The following is a 25636-nucleotide window of genomic DNA, read 5'->3' as shown; positions in this document are numbered from 1 at the left end:
CATTATCACGGGTATTTCCGCCTAAACTTGCACTTTTGCTTGGCACGGCCATGCCCGAGGCTTGGCCCGAGGCACTGAGGCGTCATCATCGTCTTCCATGATCGTGAATACTTCTTGTGCGATGAAATCATTATCATAGTCCACCATGATTGCAACCAACCCTAAGACATCATCAGATAACAGCATCATCGTCTCCAGCATTCACGGCCCAATCCTTTATATCTCCAGCACCCCTCGGTAATGGAAACATAATTTTTTCCACAATCGTGGCGAAATCCTTGATACATATCCAGTGGAAAGAGAAACGTCATCATCGTCTTCTGCAATAGCATCGAATTCTAGAATATCTCATAAGGGCAACGAAACATTAAAATCGTCGTACACTATCGCAGCGGAAGTTTCCTTCAGTCGTGTGGACATCATAATTGTCTTCCACAATAGCGGCAAAATATTGAACATCTCCCGTGGCCGCAAGAAACATCGTCATTGTCACCCGCGGGAAAATGTTCTCGTCGACATCCACGATCAGGGAAAAGTGTAAACTTATAATCTCGTGAGCGTGATCCTCACGGCCATAAAAGCTTTTACTTTTTTAAAACAGAAAAATATCAACGTGATAGCCAGATATACATCGGCAATGTCACAGTGTCACGTGTGCTTCTGCCCGGCTGGGAAATATTTTAGAAATATGAGGCGGCCAGTCACAGGAGAAAATTTTGTTTACAAATAAAAATCTGTTTAAAAACATCTTTGTCCACATTATAAATCTGATATATCGTAGTTATTTATTACTTGTGTCACGATAAACAGGATGGTATTTTGAATGAAGTTTGTAGTGTCTTATTAAAGATTTTAGCATACGTCTAAACAACTAACAGTAGCATAAAAACTACATTGTGAATACAATTTTGAAAATGCAATAAAATGATAACAATAAACTTACCAATAGGCCATAACATTTCAGAAAGATTGGTTTAATGGTTTGTTTACAATTATTAATTGTTTACAATTACAATTGTTATTTTAAACTTTAGTGTTCCTGAAGAGTTAAAATTTAAAAAGTTTAAAGTTAAAATTAAGAGTTTCTTAAAAACTTGTACTTTTTATGATTTTTCAATCATACTAGGGTTGCTTTCAGACAGGTGAAAGCCAGTTGAGCGGAACAAACGTGATTTGATATTTGTATAAGTAACTAAATGTAAAAAAGTCAATAGATGTACTAATGCTGGTTTTATTGATTAAAATTATAATAATTCAGATTTGTTTTTACTACATCTTGTTATTCAGATACCTCTTCCAAAAATGCATTATGGTAGTTTTGACCAGGAAAATATTACAGTAGTTGGAATCTGGAATTAATATCCAAAAAGGGCATTAAAGTATAAAAAAGAGAAAGGAAATTTAACATTCAAATTCAACTGTAGCCTACAACAAAAACATTGGACTTCATCTTTTACCCTTACAATCGGTTAAAGTAGGCTATATTAAAGTATAAAAAAACAGTAACTATTAAAAAAACGAGTATTAAAGTATTACAACTGGAGGGGAAATTTTATATTTAAATTCAACTGTGCAACATAAACATTGGTCTTCATTTCAACCCCTGCAATCGGTTAAACTCAGCTTTCTTTGCTAGAAATAATTTATGATTGTTAATACCAAGTATTCTTGATGGAGGATGTGATTGTAATGTAACTGGAATTTAGGTTTCTACCATTATTTAGGACGATTTAGAGACGGCATTTTAATACTGTCCTTAATAATACCATTGGCTATTGGATACAAAAGATTTTCATGAAGAAGCTGGTTACAAATTTAACATGGGGATGGAATGTCTAGTTGTATTGATAGTCAAAGATCAAACATAGGCCTACGAAAAATGTAGGGCTATTTTATTGTAAGACTCAAATGTAAAACATCTAGAATAAATGTAAAGACTAAAATGAACTGAATTATCAATCATGTATTTCAAGAAGGGAAGTCATGCCTTAAAAATAAAATGTAGATAATATAATTAGAAATTAGTAGCCTACTTCTGGACAGGCCTAGACGATTATCCATACCATGGTTAAAAGTGTACTTCTATAAGTAGGCCTACAGGTAATTAATTATTTACTTATTACGGTTGTAACTGGACGTATGTAGTCCGTGGCTTGGCAATCAAATAACAGTATTTATATAGGATAGGCTACTGTTGTCAACATTTTAAATTACTGAATTGTTACCAAATTACTGTTTCACAAAACGCAGATTCCATTTTCAGCCGAGCCATTAAAATGAGGATTTGCCGAACAATTATTAATATTACAGAATAGTATTTAATGATATACAACTTTTCACATTTCATAAATTATATGTTAGTTTTGCTTTGGTCAAAGGTCCAAATCCAAATGTTCTTTTCATTTGGTTTTTATGTAGTAATTTGCTAGAATTATTGATTACAGTAGATGGTTTGTTAAGACCATATGCAAACATTTTTGAAATAGTTTCCCCGTTTAACCAACTATTCCAAAAGATAAAAATTATATGGTGCAACACAAATAAACAACTCGATCACCTACCTATAACCTACACTTTACCTCCCTGATCTAACCTTACTTCAAAACACCTTAATGTAGTCACGAATACTCATAAACCCCAACCTACCTTCCCCGCATGCCTAAATTAGATCAGTGTTCAAACTGCGTTTTATTAGTAAGTGTAATTAACTTACTGCAACGTCGATGTAATTCAACATAATATAACCTGTGATGTATTATCGGATTAAATATCGATGCGGTTCGATATATCGCTTATTAAATCCTGATTTCTAACATTGGCTGTTTCTAATCAGCTGGCAACACAAATCTTGTTTACATTTTTCTTGTAAACAAAAAACTGTCATATGGCTACTTTAATCCCATAAGCCTAATGTTAAAATTTTTAAATTTTAAGTTCGTTTTAAATTGCATTAGCATTATCTAATTGAAATTTGTTTGTTTATTAACCATCTCACTATTAGTCTAAGTAATCTTGTTAAGTTTAGCAGAAATGTGTACTGCCGTTATTGAGTGATGTTGCTTTATTTGTTGCATTGAAGTTGATCCCAAAGAGCTACGCTCGCTTCGCTCGCTCCGCTCAATAAATTTGTCTGGTAAACCAATTTATTTTATTGTTTTTTTTTTTTTATTGTTACCAGTAAAATGTATTTAAACTAGCTTATATTTAACTTTTGTTTCAACAAAACTGAATCATCCATCTCAGAGATATTTTAGTTCAAGCTTGAGTGCACATATTTTCTCCCGTAAAATGTGCAGTCTCCTAATAGTATCAATGAAAGAATTGAATTATTTATTGGACCGTGTCCTAGCGTCCTAGGTTTATTCGCCGATTTGATCGTAAACAATTGTCAAGTTCATTTAGTTGAATCTGGATAAAGGAGGGCTCTCTCTGATGTGACCGGGGGTCATATCGGTTCTAAATACGGCCCTATTATAGCGCCTTACAAAGTCCACGAGGACAGTTGATGCAACCCGCATGACTAATAGACTTCTTCATACTTCCCATGAATTCTTTCGTTAGTAGAGAATTCCGACCGATTGGACAAGTAGTATCAGTTGAGCTATTGTGAACTACTTGTCAGAGAGCTCTTACTGGTTTTAACAAATTTTCGTCATAAAAACGTATGGAAACTTTCATGTAAATACTGTTATAAATAGTAGCAAGTGTTTTTATTCTCCATGCTGTACACTAAAAGAAACTAGCTAGTCAATGATAAAACTAAACTATTTACTATAAAATTTTATAAAAATGTGCTATACGAAAATCTATGGTCCAAGGATAGAACATGTTTAAGGCTAATTATGTTGAACACTCAGCTTTCCATTCACTTACTATTATAAGTTTTCATTTGACATTTAATTTAATAAACAAAAATACAATTTGACATATCCAAGGAAACATAAAACATAATATTAATTCTAGCATACACACACTTTCCAAGCTTTCACCTAAATTCCAGTACAATTATCAAGTAACCACGCTGGATTCCGCCAAAAGATCTGACCAATCAATCCCAGAAGCACCCTCTTCAGCACCACCACCTGAGCCACCAACCTCTCAACCACCACCTGAGCCACCAACCTCTCAACCACCACCTGAGCCACCAACCTCTCAACCACCACCTGAGCCAGCAACCTCTCAACCACCACCTGAGCCAGCAACCTCTCAACCACCACCTCCAGTTGAAGATGAACCTAAGCCTGTGGTAGTGAAACCAAAGCCGAAACCTTCACCGACACCGAAGCCAACTCCAGACAAAGGTGATAAATCGAACGATGAATGTCCTTCACCAACTCCATCAGGCACTGACATTTCTGTCCAGGACGTTGAAAAGATCGTTCTCCAGAGCATAGACCTACTAGCCCTCTGTCAGAAAAAGGTGGACCAGCAGAAGATTGACAGCAACAGTTTGAACTTTATGCTTCTAAGAATCAAAGGGGGTCTAGACGCATATTTTAATGATTACATCTTAAAGCTCAACTCTTTTTCAGTGCACGCTGAAAGAATAACCGCAGATTACTACGCGAAAATGCAATGCCACTTGCCAAAATACGGGGATTTCGTGAAGGTTATTGAAAAAGAGCAAAAGGAAAGCATAGACGCTGGTGGAAAGGGTCCGGTGAGCAAAGAGGAACTTCTCTGCCTGGTGCGAGGAGTCACAGACAACTACTATGCATCTGCAATGTTCATTGTGGTGAGTGCTTCAATACTGTTGAAAACCAGCTGAAAGTATAACTTTGGTTTTGTTTAAATGAGTTGCTATGGTTACCTAACAGTTCATTCCTGGTTTATATAATTCATACACTTATGTTTTTGTCATGCTTATTAAATTCTATTTTCTATCAGTTTCTTGAATAATTTTATCATAAAAGTAACAAAAATAGTTAAAGAAGAACCTACTTCTTCAGTGGTGACCCCGACGTGATCATTTTTTTACCAAAATTTAGCAAAATTGCAATGTCTACTACTCAAGAAGGTAACTCCCTAGAACGAATTACTGTGAAGATTCCACAATTTTGGCCAGCAGATCCTGAGCTGTGGTTTGCGCAGGTCGAGACCCAATTCTCCTTGGCTCGGATCACATCTGATGAAACAAAATTCTTTTATGTTTGTGGAAATCTTGATGCTAAATACGCTGCTGAAGTGAGAGACATCCTCACAAGACCACCAACCGAGGGAAAATACGAAAAACTGAAAACAGAATTGATACAACGCCTAAGCTCTTCGCAGGAACAGAAGACCAGACGTCTCCTGGAACATGAAGAAATGGGAGATCGAAAGCCCTCGCAGTTCCTCAGACATCTTCGTGCTTTGGCTGGTACCGTTGTACCTGACACTATGCTGAAAACTCTGTGGTTGAGTCGTCTGCCTTCATCAACTCAAGCCATTTTAGCAACACAAAAGTCGTCTGAGCTTGATGCACTAGCCGAGTTGGCTGACGCCGTGCTTGAAATTAGCCCGCGTCATCAAGTTACAGAAGCAGCTGTCCCTACTAACAGTCCCAACTCTATGGAAGTAATGATGGAGCGACTGACGATCCTGATGACATCTAAAATGGGCGAAATCGTAAGCACTCTTCAGCACGACATTTCAACTATCAAAGAAGATCTGCGGAGTAATCAAAGTCGTCGTCCAATATGGAGTTCAAGTCCGGTTCGGCGATCAAGATCACGCTCCAAGAGCACGACAAGAGACGATGTTTGCTGGTACCACAAGCGATTCGGTAATGCAGCTACTAAGTGCACCAGGCCTTGCAGTTTCCAAGCCAACAACTCGGGAAACGATCTCGGGAGTCTCTAATGGCGGCCAGCGACTCCTCCGATCTACAGACATCTCGCCGCCTCTTCGTCACAGACAAGGTAACAAAACAACAGTTCCTCATTGACACTGGAGCAGATGTTTGCGTCTATCCACGAAAAATGCTTTCAGGTAAAATACTAAAATCTGACTATACACTATACGCAGCAAACAACACCGAAATTGCCACTTACGGGTTGCATACCTTATCTTTGGACCTAGGCCTACGCCGAGCATTTGTGTGGCGTTTTATCATAGCTGATGTTGCCAAACCGATCATTGGAGTTGACTTTCTTCATCATTATGATTTATTAGTGGATGTTCGACGTCAGTGTTTGATTGATCAGGTAACCTCTCTCGTTTCCACTGGTCGCGCAACATGCTCCAATTTGGTAAGTGGTATTAAAGCAATAAATGCAAACCAACCAAATGTCTACATGCAGCTCCTCCAATCATATGCGTCCCTTATTCGACCGGCAGGTAAACCTTCTGTCCCTGTCAAACACCAAACAGAACACCATATCCAGACAACCCCAGGACCACCAGTCTTTAGCAAACCCCGTCGTCTAGCCCCGGACAAGTTAAAGATAGCCAAAAAAGAATTTGAGGTTATGGTCCAGTTAGGTATAGCTAGACCTTCTTCTAGCAGCTGGTCATCCCCTCTTCATATGGTTCCCAAAAAAGGAGACGAATGGAGACCATGTGGAGACTACAGAGCCCTAAATGCCAGAACCATTCCTGATCGCTACCCTATTCCTCACATTCAGGACTTTTCTCTAAATTTGCATGGTAAAAAAGTTTTCTCTACTATAGATCTTGTTCGTGCTTACCATCAGATCCCTGTAGCTCCTGATGACGTTCATAAGACTGCTATAACAACACCTTTTGGTCTTTTCGAATTTCCTTTCATGTCTTTTGGACTTTGCAATGCTGCCCAAACCTTTCAACGTTTCATTGATGGTGTACTCAGTGGCCTAGACTTCTGTTACGCTTACATTGATGACATTCTCGTAGCTTCAGAATCCGAAGAACAACACCTCATTCACTTACGACAATTGTTTGACCGCCTATCCTCTTTCGGAGTCTTTGTCAACCCAAGTAAGTGCAACCTAGGAGTTCCCATGGTTAGTTTTCTCGGATATCAAGTTTCCGGAGAAGGGATAAAACCCTTACCTGAAAAAGTGAAAGCTCTTGACTGTTACCCCAAACCAAAGACTGCAAAGGAATTAAGAAGATTCACTGGTATGCTAAACTTTTATCGTAGATTCCTACCCCATTCAGCGTCCCAGCAGAGCACACTAAATGACCTTCTGAAAGCCAATCTAAAAGGTAATATGCCTATTAATTGGACTACAGAAAGTGAACAAGCTTTTGAAACTTGTAAAAAAAGCCTCAGTGAAGCCGTTATGTTGTCTCACCCTGCACCGAATGCCTCACTTGCAATCTTCTGCGATTCATCAGACTATGCTGTAGGAAGTGTATTGCAACAAAAGGTAGGACAAAACTGGCAACCACTATCTTTCTTTTCCAAAAAGTTAAGTCTAACTCAACAGAAATACAGTACTTATGACAGAGAACTAACAGCAATTTATCTTGCCATTAAGTATTTCAAACATATGCTAGAAGGAAGACAATTCATAATTTTTACAGATCACAAGCCTCTGACCTTTGCTTTCCGTCAAAAACCTGATAAGTGTTCTCCAAGACAGTTCCGTCACTTGGAATATATTGGACAGTTCTCAACTGACATTCGCCACGTTTCTGGACAAGAAAACGCAGTTGCAGATACCTTCTCTAGGATAGAAGAAGCCACTGCCTCCTTAAACTTCCAGGCTTTGGCAGAGTCTCAAGCTCAGGATGAAGAACTACAACACTATTTAGAAACAGAATCCAACCTAAAGCTCAAGCAAGTGCTGCTACCAGGAACGGAAATCTCACTTTATTGTGATGTATCTACTTCAAACCCCCGTCCTTTTGTCACAAAACAATTTCGAAAAAATGTTTTTTACAGCTTGCACAACCTGTCTCATCCCGGGATAAAGGCATCCACAAAACTGGTTAGCCAACGTTTTGTTTGGCCTTCAATGAAATCGGACTGTCGTTCTATGGCTCGCTCCTGCCTCTCCTGCCAGAAGTCAAAGATAACACGTCACAGTTCAACCCCAGTTGGTACGTTTGTTCCACCATCTTCTAGATTCGAACACATCCATATTGATCTAGTTGGCCCATTACCTGTTTCGGAAGGTTACAGGTATTGTTTGACTTGTGTTGACAGATTTACACGTTGGCCTGAAGCAGTTCCACTTGAGAACATAGAAGCTGAAACTGTAGCTCGTGCATTATTCACCAACTGGATTTCAAGGTTTGGAACGCCACTGCGCATAACCACAGATCAAGGTCGACAATTTGAATCATCTCTTTTCCAGCAGTTAACACAGTTAACTGGATCAACACGTCTGCGAACGACTGCCTATCACCCTGCTGCCAATGGACTCGTTGAACGCCTTCATCGACAACTCAAGGCAGCCATAAGGTGTCACACAACAGATCGTTGGACCGAAGTATTGCCAGTGATACTGATGGGGATCAGAGCTGCGTGGCGCGAAGATATGCAAGCTTCCTCTGCAGAACTCGTTTACGGTCAACCTCTACGACTTCCTGGAGAGTTTATGACGCCCAGCCAAGATGGACATCAATTGGATCCACAAAACTTCGTAAAGAGCTTACGTCAGCACTTCAACAACCTGCGTCCAGTCAGTGGAACTAGACATGGTGCGAAGACGCCATTCGTTTTTAAGGACCTCGCTACATGCACACATGTCTTTGTGCGGACTGACATCCCCCAGGGAGCTCTCGAACCCCCATACTCTGGCCCTTACCCTATTATCAGCAGAACCACCAAGACTGCCGTTGTGGTGATTAAAGGCTGTAATGTCACGGTATCCATGGATCGACTCAAACCGGCATACTTTTGGTCCGAATACAAGAACGATGGATATGCACCAAATAGGACAGAAAGCAACAAATCAAGCATGGATGATCCTGATGAGCATGGATTAAAACCTGCGATTAAGACAAAATCTGGAAGACATGTACGCTTTCCTGTACGATTTCAAGTATCATGATTTACTTAAATTAAATCATTAGCAGGGGGGTACTGTGGTGAGTGCTTCAATACTGTTGAAAACCAGCTGAAAGTATAACTTTGGTTTTGTTTAAATGAGTTGCTATGGTTACCTAACAGTTCATTCCTGGTTTATATAATTCATACACTTATGTTTTTGTCATGCTTATTAAATTCTATTTTCTATCAGTTTCTTGAATAATTTTATCATAAAAGTAACAAAAATAGTTAAAGAAGAACCTACTTCTTCATTCATTAAGCTAGTGAGAAATATCCTAAAGGACGTCAATACTCATATGAATGATCGGAAGGATTTGCTGTTTAAGATTTCCACACCGATGGATAGCTGGTTGGAGATCAAGGGCAACATTATTTGCCTTCTAGAACGCACAAGGGAAGAGACCTTCCAGATCCAAAGTTACCTAGACTTTCTGAAGCAGGGTGAGTTCAAGATTTCTCATACCCTCGATCTATCGGTTCTAGATAATCTACCCAGAGGATGTTGAGACGGCTAGCGTTTGAAGAGGAAGGTCGAGAGCTTCTTCAGTGGGATGTGTTATTGAATAAAAATGGGATCAAATTATAAATTGTCTTTTTTTCATACAAATGAACATTTATTCTAAGTTCTACAAAATTTTACACTGCAAAATTTAAAACTTGCAGGTCTGTTATCCACATTAGCAGGTTAAGTCAAAAGATAATACTTTACCACAGTACAGAAGGTAATAGAGAACAAAAATGTGACGACGTACAATCATCTGTGTGGGTTCATCATCGACCCATACAATTTAAAATAAAGATTGAAGCTTTGTTTTCATTTATATAAAACGTGTGATAAATATCTACCAGCAAAAGTTTCTTAGTTGTTAATTAAATTGTTTTACTCTCTGCAATAGATATCATAACTCCATATTTTTACCAACTACATAAACGTTAACAATTTTGCAAAAGGTGCATTGCAAACAATGTACAAACTCTAAAAACCCAACTCCTAAGCTGTCAGTGTCAAGTCAAGATGACGATGGAGAAGAACGAGTTAGAGACCCTCCCCTGATGATTCCATGGAGGGTGATGATGCATTAGTAGCTGATGAACAATATGACACGTGGTGGTTTAAGAGGCGTAACTACCAGTTTCTTGGTTAATTTTCCTCAAAACTTTAACATGCAACAGACTCATGGTCAATTTTGTAATAATTGATATTAACTGGATTATTTTACCATGTCTTAAGTATTAATTTTACCTGTACTATCTGGCGTTTACATCAGCACAGAACAAATCGCAATATTTCCACTAAGAGATGCATTGCCACCGTTATTTCATTTTATTAATTTTATGGAAAGATAAAACTGCCAATCTTTTTTTTAAATTACACACAATCTAGTAAAATACTTCAGTTTATTATACAGGTAAATATATCTAAGATCCTTTGGAGAAGTGACATAAAAGAATAAAATTCTGTCTTTCAAATAAAAGCCATATGTCACATTGCTTTCGGTGATACCCGCGCGTGACCGTGCATCGGCCCGCCAGATCGGGTGTTCCCGCCAAACCACACAGCTATTAATCAGCAGGTAATCAGGTGTTGAACAGGTCGGCTCATAAACATCTGACTGCTACACGTTGCTGACTCCGCAAACAACGGCTAAAATTACAAAGTTTAGAATTTAGAATACATGCAAGAAATGTTTAGTGGTAACAGCCATAAGTCGGGAAACATTTGAAGGCTATATAACACTAAAAAATAAGGCCGGCTTCTAAAAAAAGATAAAATGTTTTTACGATTGTCATATCCTTTAGTCTATCTTGACTTCATATGATTTAGTTAATAATTCAAATAAGGTCAAGACAGATGATAATTGTTTTTCAATGTTTACATTTTACTTTATTATAGTTAATCATAACAATTTTCAATAAAAGAGTTTCTTCAAATGTGTGCTTATTATGAACTCTAATTCAAAGTCACAACAATTATTTGGCAACGAAGGAAAAACAGAATTATTACATGTAAGATTACTAAATTTTTCAGAATTTGTGTTCAAATTATTTTGTATTCAAAATGAATGCAGATCAGTTCAATCAATTCCTTACTATCTTTCAAGAACAACAAAGACAACAGCAAGAAAACCAGAACAAGTTTATTAAAGAAGTATTAGAAACTGTCTTAAAACAGAATGATCAACAGACTGAGATACCTCGGGTCAACTACTCAAATGTGGCTCCTTTTGAAAACTATGATCCAAAGAAAGAAAAATTTACATGTTACCTAGAACGTTTTGAAAACTATTACACCATGAAAGGCCTAACAGACTCAACTAAGATTGGACAGCTACTGTGCATCTCTATCGGCAGTGATCATTATAACAATCTTAATTCTTTTCTAGGCCCCGAGAAACAATTGAAAAGTCTCAACTATGATGAGCTTATCACAGCATTCAAGCAGTTATTGATTCCTAAGAAGAACGTTGTAGTATCTCAACACTATTTTCTAAATGTATTTCAAAAAGAACACCAATCAATAACAGAATTCGTGGCTTCCCTACAACGTGATATTGCTGAGTGTGAATTTTCTGTCAAGTGTTCATGTGACCAGACAGTTTCAATTGCCGAAGTTTTCCTGAGAGCCCAGTTCATTCGAGGTTTGCGAGATGACTGGCTACGAGAACAAATTCTACAGTCAACTGAAACTACTTTTGAAGGAATCCTTACCAGAGCAATCGCCCTCGAAGCATCAAAAATTGAATCCAGGGAACTGTCTAAACGTTCACATTCAAGTAATGCAAATTTCAATATATGTGACGATGTGAATAAAGTTTCACATAAAGCAAGGAAATCTCAATTCCAAACCGGTAATCGACCTTCCAGACAGCAACAGGGTCACTCCTCACGCTCTCGAAAACGTCCAGATCTGAAATCTCTTGGAATTGGTAATCTTTGCTTCAGGTGTGGAAAAGACAATCACCAAGCATCCGAGTGCCGCACCGACAAATCTAAGCTCAAGTGCAACAAATGTAACAAGCAAGGACACATATCTAAAGTGTGCATTTCGACCCTTATCGCAGAACAGAAGAAAATCAATTCTCCCAGTGCAGCCAACTACATCCAGTGCTGTTCTCCTACAGAGTCTACATCGAAATTTTCTGATTACGGACTAAATAAAGTAACTAATGTCAATTCAAGCCCGAAGTTACTAGATCTGTTTGAAGTAAATAACGATTCAGACAAATACATGATCACAGTTAATCTCAATGGTAAACCACAACAATTCGAAGTAGACACAGGAGCAAAATTCTCACTTCTAGCTAAAAATGATTTCGACAAACTCAAATTGGATATTCCATTGGAAACAACTAACATTGCTTTCAGAACTTACTCAGGTAATATTATCAAACCTGAAGGGAAAGTGAAAATAAATGTTACTTACTGTGGACGTTGCGTCAAAGAGGAACTCCACATTGTTCCAACAGGACACGAAGCACTCTTGGGACGTCAATGGATAAGAGCCCTAGGAATCGAACTGAACAAATTGAATGAAGACACAAATCAAAGCACTCAAATTTCCCAAATCAAAAGAATCCAGTCTCCTGAAGAAATCTTTCAGTTTTTTTCCAACATTTTTGAAGAGAAAATTGGATGCGTTCCAGACTTCAAAGTGTCATTACAGCTTTGAAATGGTGCAAAACCTATTTTTGTTAAGGAACGAAATGTCCCACATGCTTTAACCGACCGAGTGAACAAGGAATTGGACACACTGGAAAATGAAGGGATCATTTCACCCGTGGAGGCCAGCGATTGGGGATCGCCACTGGTTGTCATTCCTAAACCAGACGGTGGTGTCCGCCTCTGCGTCGATTACAAATGCGGTGTCAACGAGCGTCTAATTCAAGCAAATCATCCTATAAGGCGTATTGATGATGTTATTGACAGTTTGCGCAATTCAAAATACTTTTGCAAACTTGACCTCTACAAAGCCTATTTACATCTCCAGGTGGATGAAGAATCTAGCATGATACAGACAATGACGACTCACAGAGGTACTTATAGAGTACATAGACTCAGTTTTGGCATCAAAACTGCACCATCAGAATTCAACCGCATACTCTCTCAGATCTTAAAGGGGTTACGTAAGACAGAAGCATATTTTGATGACATTATTGTGCATGGTTCGACCATTGAAGAATGCAGTGAAAATTTAAAAGCCTGTCTACAGAGACTCTCTGATTACAATTTACATGTCAACAGAAACAAATGCTAATTTTTTCAACAAAAAATTGAGTATTTAGGACGAGTCGTAGAGTTCAACAAAATTAGTAAATCTCCAACGAAAATTCAAGCAGTCCAACAGATGCCTCGCCCGTCCAATACTGAAGAGGTCAAACGTCTACTCGGACTTGTGTCGTACTACTCACGTTTCATCCCTGATGCTTCAACTATCACATATCCTCTGCGACGTCTGTTAAAGAAAAATATGAAATGGGAATGGAATTCATCCTGTGAAGCAGCATTTTTACAAATCAAATCAGAGCTCTGCAGTGATCGAGTTCTCGTACCTTTCGATCCGGCTCTCCCTCTAGTACTAACTACAGACGCCAGCCCTACAGGACTTGCAGCCGTGCTTAGTCATGTCACAGAAGGAGAAGAAAAGCCCATTGCATATGCTTCTCGTTCTCTTACAGTTTCTGAAAGAAATTACAGTCAATTAGACCGTGAAAGCCTCGCTATTATTTTTGGCGTGTCACATTTCTACTATTACCTTTTTGGGACTCACTTCACACTAGTAACTGACAATGCACCCATTTCACGGATTTTCCAGCACAACAAAGCACTCCCTCAAATGACATCAGGACGTTTACTCCGATATGCATCTTACTTATCCGGGTTCAACTACACATTAAAATTCAAACCTGGCAAGGAAAATGAAAATGTTGACTGCCTCTCAAGAGCTTCACTTCAGCAAGTAAATTCGACTGTTGATGAAATCATTGCCAATGAAGTCAACCAAGTATACGAACAAATGATTTTCGAGATGTCAGATGAACACATAACCGCTTCAACAATAAGGAGTGAAACAGAAAAGGATCCAGACTTATCAAGAATTGTAAAAGATCTAAAAAACAAGTCTGATGAAACAGAATATACATTGGTTGACGGGATTTTATTTCGCCAAGATCGTGTAATTATTCCAAGAAGCTTACGACCATCAATCTTAAATGAACTTCATTATACCCACCTAGGTATAACAAAAATGAAACAGCTGGCCCGCCGCTACGTCTACTGGCCCAGTATCGACAAAGAAATAGAACGTATTGTCAAAGGATGTGAAAAATGTGCTCTCACACGTCACAGCCCTCCCAAAGTTCCAGTACATCCCTGGGATACACCACAAGAGAATTGGGAAAGGGTTCATATCGACTATGCAGGACCGCTTGATAATACATATTTTTTCATGTGTGTTGATGCAAAATATAAATGGGCGGAGGTAAAAATCATCAAAGACTCACCTACTAGTGCGAACACAATTAATCTTTTAGAAGGAATTTTCTCATGTCATGGATATCCTCAAGTACTCGTTTCAGATAATGCTACCATTTTCAAAAGTGATATTTTTCAAAATTACTGCAAAACAAACGGTATTTTCCAGAAATTCATCGCTCCAGGGCATCCGGCAACAAACGGTTTAGCCGAGAGATCAATCCAAACACTAAAGAATCGCCTGAAAGCAGTCTCAACTGACCAAACTCCAATCCAAACCAAAATTCAAAATATTTTACAAAGGTACAGAGCAACACCGCTAGCTTGTGGTCAGTCCCCGGCGGAACTCTACCTGCACAGAAAAATAAGGATAAGACTAAATGCCATTTTCCCGTACAAACCTCAACCTTCAACTACACAGTCTTCACCTGCACGTTCACTATATGTGGGGGAGAGGGTACAGGTCAAACTTTTCATCAATAATAAAAACATATGGCAGTTTGGTCAAGTAAAGAAGAGGCTTGGGAAAAGACACTATCTCGTAGTTCTCGACTCATCTGATAGAATCCTGAAGAGGCACATCAATCAACTACGCCCAACGCTGGTACAGAGTCCAAAAACGAAAAATGTTACATTCGGATCAACGCAGTTGTTTGATGTTCCCAGAATTCCAAGACGACCACAAATACATAGGAATCCAGATCCAGTTGCAGCTCCAGAACCAAGGCAACCAGAAGAACAATCTCCAGCAGAAAGAGCTCAAGCTGAGAATGTCATACCACATCGTGAGCAAGCTGATAATACCAACGCCAGACCACAGCGTAAGCGTCACATGCCCTCAAGATTTAGAGACTACCAGATTTGATTGAAAAAGATTGTTCTTAATTAGTGGGGAAGACTGTCATATCCTTTAGTCTATCTTGACTTCATATGATTTAGTTAATAATTCAAATAAGGTCAAGACAGATGATAATTGTTTTTCAATGTTTACATTTTACTTTATTATAGTTAATCATAACAATTTTCAATAAAAGAGTTTCTTCAAATGTGTGCTTATTATGAACTCTAATTCAAAGTCACAACAACGATATAAGTTTATTATTTCAACCCCTTATTAATAGAGTGAGTATTTCAATTAGTTACATAAGCTTCGAGTCTTTTAAACTTATCGAAAAAAAAAAATAATGACTGTTATTACTGCAGTTTTAAATAACGCCAGTATAATATTGATACTTGACAATTGCTTGATTTTGAGCACTCATAGAATATGACTGTTATTTTTTTGTATAATTCCTGTATAATAGGCTACCGGTACTTGACAATTGCTCGATTTCAAGCAACAGGTACACTAGGAAATCTAGGTACACTGAAAAAGGTATAATACATGAGAAGTGCATGAAGAAGTAATCTGTCTTTCTTCTAACGGAAGCACCAGAAGATCAGATGTTTTATTGATCGAAAGAGAAACAAACAATGGGATGATTCTTGATCAAACAATTTGATTTGAAATAAACCTAAATCAACCTAATGAAGTAAATGAGGAAAAGAAAAAAAAATATGAATCAACCTTTGAATATTTTGAGCAAAATTTCAAAAAAATTGAGGTAATTGGATTGTTTATTGGTTCTAGAGGAACATTATCAAACTTTTTTGTGATTTTTGGTAATTAAACAATAAGATTTGGACAGATCACTTTTGAAAATTATTATCCATGTAACATTAAGAGGTTCATTGACTATAATGAGAAATCATTTATATTGCAATCATCAAAATTAATCAGTCTTAATAGCTGTTGTAATCCTTCAAAACTTTGAGTGTATATTTTGTTCAGTGTCATTGTCAACCTCATTTTTTTAATGCAGATGTGCTTATTTTTATAAATAATTTATTTTCTCTAAGGGGCCCGTGTGGCAGAGCCCGTCGCACCATCGCGGGCCTTGGTCGTTGTCCCGGTAAAATTTCCTCCTAGCTGGTAGACCCCACTGTACTGGATATTAAAGAAATTATAACAACTATGTTTAGGATCACATGCAATTTTAAAGTTTCCAAAAGTTATTGATTTCACTTCCCAGAGAGCTAATGAAAACAAGAAACGAGGATTCTTGGTGAATCTGAGATTTTATATTATCGATCAATGGTGATTCATTCTTTTAATCAGAAGCTTAAAAGAATTTCATTCCTCTGTTTTGTAATCTCATTCCATTGCAAAGAAACATTAAATTCTCTATTCAATATAACTTTTTAGGTACCACATCTACACTTCTGGAGACCCGTAAGAATGACATAAGCTTCAAAGGGTTGATTGGATGGCCTCTCAAATCAGTTCACTTTTGGGGTGAACGACCTTCAGGAGTATGGATGTTGCGAATTAAAATACACGTAAGTTATGAGCGATAAGTTATATAGAAGATAATGCACATCATTAGAAAGAGTTTAACTTATTCTTCCGGTACACTGACAGAGTTTATAGATATAGGATATATATTTTAAAACCTCGCTTGAATAATTAGGTCTATTATTAGGATAGTCTGCAGCCTCTCTTTGTTAAATTTGAAAAAAAAAATATTGGTGCCCTTAATTTTAGAACTAGGCTAAACTAAAAGCCTATAATCGAGATTTAAAATATTTTTTTACTAGTAATAGGTTGTATTTGCTGATTGGTTTGCTAAGAGTTATTGTTAATAACATGCCAGATATAATCACAAAAAAGAGTTTTTAATCAATTTGAAAAAATATGTTTTCTTACCACAGTTAACTTAGTTCTCTTTAAAAATTAATCTTATTTGACTTTAAAAATTCTTTCCCCATAAAATTCTTAGAGAAAAAAGCTGGATCTAAGTTTTTCAAATTGAGGTGTGACTTTTTTATTTTCTGATAGCTGATTTACCTTTGTCATTTGATAATTATAGTTAGTAAATTCCAGTTGATATTTTGTTTTAGCCTCTTCATATATTTCAAGTACCAACGGGAAAATTCAAAGGGTTTTTACTGATATTCAGTGGCACCCAAGATAAACCTCTTCACTACAACAGTCTGCCGAGGGAGTATTCACCTTTCAATGTAAAATAATGTGTACTTCAATAAGTAGATTAAGAGAGATTTTTACTACTCAAATATAAAAACGTTTTATTTTGTTTTTATACATACTGCCTCTTTGCTAGAGGTAATCAGCCTCAATGAATGAGTTTGGACTCTAGCAACCCCTATGTAAAAAAAAAATTGAAAGGTCTTATTCATTAGCAATATTTACCTAAGAATTATCTAATGAAACTGAGTTAGACGCAAAATAAATTTTTGAGCAATGGCAGTGATGATTTCAATTTCCTACCAAATGACAATAGACAATAGACAATAGACAAATAATCTTTATTTACACATTCATTAAGAATAGTAGTAGCGTCAATTTACAATTTTTTCTAAATGTTTGGTTGAGGTGTTGTTTATTCAAAGACCTGTTGATGGTATTCTTCTAAGGAATAGAAAGGTCTATTAATGAGCCATTGATGCAAAGCTGGTTTGAGGTCATCTTCTGACTTGCTTCTTAGATCTGGAGGTAGCCTGTTGTAGATTTTCATTCCTGCGTATGAAGGTTTCTTTTCAAACTGTGCCGTGCGATGTTGTGGAAGGTTGTACTGCATGGTGTTTCTCAGGTTGTGTTGGTGCATTTCGCCACGCCTTGTAGGGTTATTTCTTACTGCAAATGACACAACTTCCTGGATGTAGAGTGCTACAAGGGTAAGTACTTTGAGTGACCTGAATGCTTCCCTGCAGCTGTCGAGTCTGTGGAGTCCTGCAGTTATTCTGACTGCCTTTTTTTGTTTTCTGAGAACTCTTTGCATGTTTGTGGCAGAGGTTCCACCCCATGCTACAAGTCCATATCTCATATGCGACTCGAAAAGTGCAAAGTATGCTACTTTTGTTGTCATGTCATCTGTTGCATTTTTTATATGTTTAAGAGCATAGATGGTTGAACTTAATTTTTTACATATATTGTCCACATGAGGGGTCCAGGTTAAATTCTTGTCGAGTGTGATGCCCAAAAACTTAGCTTCATCTTCCACTTCTACATCTGGGAGTCGTGGCACTTCTTGAGATTTACGGCCAAAAGCTATTTGAGTTGTTTTAGACGTGTTTACTGCGAGATCATTGTTATAGCAGTATTGGTAGGCCATACTGAGTGACACATAGGATTTTACTTCTAGATTTTCAGCTAGTGGTTCATTAAACACTAAGGTTGTGTCATCAGCATACATAAGAGTAAGGCAGGCGTCTCCTATTTGTTGCGGCAAATCGTTGGTAAAAAGAATAAACAGTACCGGACCCATAACTGAACCTTGGGGAACTCCTCGATTTATTGGTTGAAAATTTGATCTTGTTTTTCTTATTAGGCTGTTATCTCTGTGCCTTAGTTCTACAAACTGACTCCTGTCTGTAAGGTAGCTTTGAAACCATTCTCTTACTATCCCTGATACCCCCAGGGAATCCAGCTTTTTAATGATTAGCTGGTGGTCAAGGCAGTCAAATGCCTTACTGAAATCAAGAAAGATTCCTGTTGTTAGATTTCCTTCATCTAGGCTGTCAATCAGGGACTCAACCATCTGAATTATTGCTGTTGTTGTGGATTTCCCTTTTGTAAATCCATGTTGAAGGTTGTTTAGTAGGTTGTGATTTGTGCAGTGGTCTAAAAGTCTTTTTAAAACAACTTTTTCGTATATTTTGGAGAAGGTGGAAACGAGGGAAATTGGTCTGTAGTTGCTTGCTTCTAATGTGCTACCTTTTTTAAATTTCGGGTATACTTTAGTTATTTTAAGTAGTGAAGGAAAGATGCCTTGTTTTAGGGACTTATTTATCAAATCAGCCAATGGTAGTGCTAGTTCATTGCAGCAATGCTTAAGTATTTTTGACGAGATTTCATCAATTCCAGACGAGTTTTTTGCTTTAAGTTTGTTTATAATCATTTTAACTTCCTTCTCGTCTGTGCTTTGAAAGGAGGAAAACAGTGGACCTGTTTGAGTTACGTCAGGAGTTTGAGCTGTGGTCTTTAGGTGTTTTTGTTTCTCTACTGTTTTTTCTCCTACTTGTGTAAAAAATGTGTTCAAATGCTCTGCAACATGGGTCACATTACTTATGAGTTGGCCATCTACTTGAAGGGTTATTTCATTTAGGAATGTTTCCTTTTTGGACCACACTGTGTTTATTGTTTCCCAGATAGCTTTAGATTTATTTTCAGCTTTCATCAACTGGTCAGAGTTAACCTTTTTCCGCATCGTTTTCAAGTACAGGTCATAGTTCTTTTTATTTTCAGTAGAAACCCTTCTGTCATCTGGATTTCCCGTCACCTCAAACTTTCTTAGAGCTTTAAGAAATTCGGCTTTAAGTCTCACTGCTTCTGGGTCCATGGAGAATTTTAGTTTATGTTTTCTTTGTATTTTTATCTTCTTTTGGGGGCAGGCTGCATCCATAGCTACTCTCACTATGTTACTAAAAGTTTTAAAAGCTTCTTCGGCATTGTTTATTGAGGTAACACTAAGCCAGTTTTCTTGACTGAGAAGATACTTGAGGTCTTGCAGGTTTTTATTTTTTAGGCAGCATCCAATTTGGGCAGGATAACTTGAGTTGATGTGTGAGTTGAAGTTTACAGTACAGAGTTGAGCAGTATGATCCGAAAGTCCTGCATTGATGATTTCTGGAGTGAGTTGGTTTGTGTCCATATTTGTACATATCCAGTCAATGGAGGTTTGTGTTAGATTTGTTATTCTCGTAGGTGGAAGCTGTAGTCTCTGGATGTTGTGCATAGCAAGAGTTTCATTTAAGATAATGTGTTTCCTGTTTGGGTTACACAAATCAACGTTAATATCTCCCATGATGATAAGAGGGGAATTTTCAATTTTTGTTTCCTCAATTAGTTCTGTAAAGGTGTTTAATGATTCCTCAAGGTCTCCGTTTGGGGGTCTGTACGTTCCCAGTACAAACAGATTTGAGTTCTTGAATTTTATTTTTATAAGAGCTGCTTCAAATAACAGTTCTTTACAGTACTTGGAAACATCTATGGCTACTGTGCTGCTCTCAAGGCTTTCTTTTACAAGAATGCAAACACCTCCTTTTCTGTGTTCTATTCTACTATAGTGAGCCTTGAGGCAGAATCCAGTAGCTATGACGGTGCTACTTATTGTCTCAGGTTTCAGTCCATGTTCTGTCAGAATTACTATGTCAGGTTTGGTTTCTTCTAAAAGGTGCTGTAGTCTATTTATTTTATTTGAGACTTCCTGTGTATTTTGGTGCAGCAGGTTTTACTCCTCAATTATTTTGGAGACTTAGCCAAAATTATTGATCATAATAGAAAATGTATGTCTATTGAACTATTAATTGGAGTGCATGACTTCTGTTAGAGGCTTAGGTTTGTATTCCTCTAATTACTAACGACTTTTAGGTTTATAATGTACTCTAACCAGGTGATTTGGGATTCACTTTCTTTAAACTTGAGGTCCCCTATCAAGTAAAAACATATGAATATCTTATAAAAGGTAGATAAGACCTCTTCTTTATCTCACATCTCCTTCACAAAAAGATGAAAATAATTTAATTTTTAACACAAAGTTCAAACTTTATACAATATTTTTTACGAAATTTCGCCTATTGGGTCTGATGATGATTGGAGTGTCATCCAATCGAAATCGATCACCACTTATCATCTGTTTTGTATATTTACCGTCTTGTGAGTAACAGTATAAGCGTAAATATATGTTTTAAGTGTTATAAGACGTTTCTTTTATTTACTTTCCGTAACTTTAATAACACGTACAATGCTGATCAAGAAGTTATTTAATATTTTTAGACAAGTGATTTGAAGAACACTAAAAGGCTCAATAATTTTACCTTCTTTCAAGGTTTACCTCCAAATGTTTACAACAAATAATATTAATTTAATTTATTTTATAAAATTGTGATTCATCAACAATTTGTAGTAAAAATTGTTTTAGTATTGGACCTACATTTTGAGTAAATTTTATTAAAACAATGGTGGAAAGTAGAGTATGTTTTAGGATATGTAAAAAAATCAACTTAATGAATTTAATACTTTATTTATCAAAGACATAAAAAGATTTTTACAATTTTAATAAGTATAAATATATTTATATGATAGGAAAAAATGCTGTGTCATTAATTTGAACACTGAGTCACAATTGATAAAAAAAAGTAGAGAGCTTTTTTTAAAAACAAACACAAGAATCATTGAAATTGTTATAGTGACATTATAAGGGCATGTACAATACAAAAGCAACATTAGACTAATGTTAACCAGAGTTACAAAATTATACATCGTCATTTTTATAAATATATAATATATTTATAATCCTATTCTACCTTTAAATCTTACATTAACTAACTTAATCTTAATTGGAATTTACAAAATCAATAATAAATAATACTTATAATAATGATGTCCTCTGAAGAAATAAAATAACTTTATTTACAAAATAATAAATGTAACGGATAATAAATGCAAAAAAATACTTTTAATTACAAAATAATTTAAATGCAAAAACTAAATCTTCTATGAGGACATCATTTAACTATTCCCGTTGGTGTTACGGTGCAAAATTAATGGTAAGAAACCTAATTCCAAACAGTTTGGCTACTTTCAGAGATCTCCACTGATTTATCAATACATTACTATTTGTATATACAAGACCGCATGCTGATTTTAAAAAAGGTAATTGAGGCGGTAAAAACCAGGGGTGAAAAGAACAGATTAGCTAGGACTGAGTCACTGAAGTTAAGGAAATGCCAGTAATAATGAAACCACTGGTTTTCATGATCCAAAATGGAAGTGGTTATTGTTAATTTTAGATATATTTGTGTACAATAAACTAAATTATATTACACATCCTTGTAATTGACTTTCATGTACAAAAAAAAAAGTTACTAACTTTAATGAAACATAACGATAAAATAATTCACGAAACAATGTAAACAAGTGAGTAATATATCCGTCGGACCAAGCTGATTTCTGGGTATCAATTAGGGCGACATTTTCGTTAAAATAGGATGAGAGCAGTATACAGTCTTTACTATCTGGTCTGTCCCCAATACACACCACAATACTATGAACTTAGGTAAACATTCATTCAGAAATAATACTTTATACAGAATGTCAGAAAAAATCAACAAAATCTGAACACAGACAAAGGCGAGAGAAGAAACTCTTTGAGTCCAAACGATTGAAGAACTTGTCAAATTGTTGCTACAATGTCCACTGAAATCATCAAACACAACTTTCTCATATTAAATAAACAACAATTTGATAAACAACATGCTCAGCGAGAAACCTTATCGCTCTTAGTAAAAATTACAAATTTTGTCATTTCAATACAAAATTAGGATGAAACATGTATTTCTAGTATTTACAATGTTGGATTTATCTAGATTGAATTTCTTTACCTAATCCCTACAGGTTGGGTTATGTACAAATATTTGCTATCTCAGCATGCGGTATAAGTACAACACTCAGTCTTACTCAACATAAGGCAAAGTCAATTGAGAAGCACACAAAGCGAAAACTGGTCTCGTTCAAACATCACAGCATTCTTAGATCTAGCCAGAAGAAGCATCGTGATCGGAAGTTATTGTCTGATATGGTAGGCCTTTCGGTGAACTATGTACAGAGTGTAGGATGCGAAAGGAACAGATGTAGGGCAGTTTTAGTAAGGCTGGGGGTGACAATTGTATCTAGGATCTGTGTGAGTAGTAGAACTTGTCAATGTCATTTGGGATTGAGAATGTACCTTGACTAAGAGTTATCTGTGGTTCTCAGAGCAGATCTATCCTCCAGAATGCTACATAAACTACAATATTGTTAGAGGTTGTTTATAATACAGGGTTATTACATAATGTTTTTGATTTTGATAATAGTATTACAAGATTACGTATTTTTAGAAAGTTTGAGTTCAGACAAATAGCACTGTTTGTTGAATCAGTTGTTGTGAATGATGTTTGGTGGACATATTGGAATACAGGAATTTTAAAAACAGATCTGGTATATCTAAATAATGGTGAACTCCTGAGCTTGTCTTTTGAAAATCTTCAGACATCACGTTTTCAGATTTAATTATGGAGCTGCATCACAGGTAAACGTGTGTACACCATACAGGAATCTTACTTGAGTTCCACTAAAGAACTATAAATTGTATAAAAGCAATTTCTCGAGATATTATACTTACAACAAAACGTTTAGAATTGAAATCTTTGATTCCTTGAGTCAGAAGGGGTTTGTTTAGCAAAGTTCTAAAATGCCAAGAATTTGTGTAAAATATATTTGTGTTTTCTTTATAAAAGTTAAATTTGAAATCATAGACATAATATCAATGTAATAACCCTATATATAGAAAGTAAAATTAATAATACGCCACAATGACAGACTATTACTAAACTAAACCTAAAATCAATGTACACATCACAAAATAAGACTAATTCATCCTATTCTAACAAAATATAGTAAAAAATAAGTAGATCGTAGGTGTAAAAAGTTTAACAAAACTTATAAAATCTTTCTTACATCAATGAGTGTTCTTCTATTTGATCATTTATCAGGTTTGCTAAACATGGTTTGTGGATTTTACACTTCTGTTTGACTAAGTTGTAAAATATTTGACTTACAAAATGACTTCTGAATGATTGAGTGTTCTCAAGTTTAGTATAAAGCTGCATTGTACGTCAGTTGACATTTCACACACGAACCAAAGCTAATTGAGTTAGTAAACGGATAAGTCTAAATCTAAACTATACAAGCTAGACACAAGCCAACACAGGTTCACGACTATACATTCTAGTAGCCAGGTCCAGGGTGAAAGACAAGGCATCTCTCATTGGGCGACTCAAACTGCCGAGTCCTTACCAACAAAACTGGTCTTGGAAGTAGCTTTCTTCAGATCAAATTCAACTGTTGTGTCTTTTTTACTGAAACATAAAACAAAAATGCTTAATTTCCTATTATTTATGATATTTATTTGAGTTTTAATGATTGTTTTCAACATTAAGTAATTGTTTAGTTATGTATTCTACGATTGAAAGAATGATGCGTAGAAAAATATTATTGAATCTAAATAAAAATGTTCACTTTTAAACAATACTTTATTTGTAAAATGTATTTGTTGTTTTTATAACCATTCCTCATGTTTTGCTGTTTTTTATCCTGTTGAACTATTTTGACACTATTTTTATTGTAATTATTTTGACACTATTTATTGTACAATGTACATAAAAACGAATAAAGATATTTGAATTGAATTATTCTAAATATGGTTTAAAAAAATTTAATTTGAGCATCAAATACCGTGTGTTGGTACCTGGAAAAGATTTCTGAAAGCAAAACTGAGAGAGAGGTGTTAAACAGTTATACAAAGAAAAACTAAAGTGTATAATGATGTAGACATCATTATTAAATATTCTTCAAAAACTTATAAAAATACATAATTTATTAGTTTTCATATCCCAGAAATGTATGAATCTTTAGTGTATACGAGATAAAAAGAGAAGTTTTCCTCAGTTAATGTATCTACCTTTGTCTTCACTGTGTAAACATTTTTATTCTGGACAAAATTTAACTATTTAATTTGAAGTTTAAAATAAAAAAATATATTTTAAAAATACAAACCTTATCATTAGGGTTAAACTATTGAAAACGTAATTATTAATTAATTTCCACTCACTCTAACATTGGAGCTGATTCAATCTGAACTTTGAGGTCCCTGTGTCCATTGTTGAGAAGCTCCTTTCCCTCACTGTAACAGAAAGAAATCCCAAGTTCAAAAAGTTTCAAAAATAAAATTACAAAATGCAGGCAAGCCACACAACTAAATTCAATCCCAACTAAAGCATTTCACTTAATTCACACCAGGCATGATGATTTGGTTAATCCGTACGCTAACTAAAAATTTCTTCAATCACTGAAAGGAATAAAAAAAGTCTCTAGCACTTCACAAATCACATCACAACTACACATTTAAAGCGGATAGTCTGGTAGCACCGATCACGACGACTGGTAGAAACTTTGCATAGTTTGCGAAGAAGACACAGAGATAAAGGAAGACTTCTTACAAGACAAAGTTCACATCGGGTGGGAGAGGAAGTTTCTCGGTTTCCGAGTTGGAGTGGTTGCTCTCGGAGCTCGAGGTTGAGGCGTTACTGCAGTACGGGAGAGGG

The 25636-nt window shown here is 36.2% G+C and overlaps 2 protein-coding genes across 4 annotated transcripts in view; one reads left to right on the top strand and one right to left on the bottom strand.

The window, feature by feature from the left end:
- Positions 1–17734, top strand: part of LOC128982096 (neuroendocrine convertase 1-like) — a 36723-nt gene extending 18989 nt beyond the window's left edge. For all 3 annotated transcript variants that reach the window (XM_054401144.1, XM_054401146.1, XM_054401145.1), the window contains 2 exons: positions 16680–16813; positions 17375–17734. In XM_054401144.1, coding sequence (XP_054257119.1) covers positions 16680–16813; positions 17375–17503 — 263 coding nt within the window. In that variant the 3' untranslated portion in view covers positions 17504–17734. The remainder of the gene's footprint in view (positions 1–16679; positions 16814–17374) is intronic.
- Positions 17735–21500: 3766 nt separating this feature from the next.
- Positions 21501–25636, bottom strand: part of LOC128982094 (fasciclin-2-like) — a 44731-nt gene continuing 40595 nt past the window's right edge. The window contains exons 14-15 of the mRNA XM_054401137.1: positions 25144–25215; positions 21501–24391 (exon numbers count right to left, since the gene is read on the bottom strand). Coding sequence (XP_054257112.1) covers positions 24310–24391; positions 25144–25215 — 154 coding nt within the window. The 3' untranslated portion in view covers positions 21501–24309. The remainder of the gene's footprint in view (positions 24392–25143; positions 25216–25636) is intronic.

The sequence above is a fragment of the Macrosteles quadrilineatus genome, unplaced genomic scaffold, assembly GCF_028750875.1.
Source record: "Macrosteles quadrilineatus isolate MER2022 unplaced genomic scaffold, UCM_ALF_1.0 Scaffold_107__1_contigs__length_349487, whole genome shotgun sequence".
Classification (NCBI taxonomy): domain Eukaryota; kingdom Metazoa; phylum Arthropoda; class Insecta; order Hemiptera; family Cicadellidae; genus Macrosteles; species Macrosteles quadrilineatus.
Note: the sequence above shows the minus strand (reverse complement) of the source record. Positions and strands in the feature narration are given on the sequence as shown.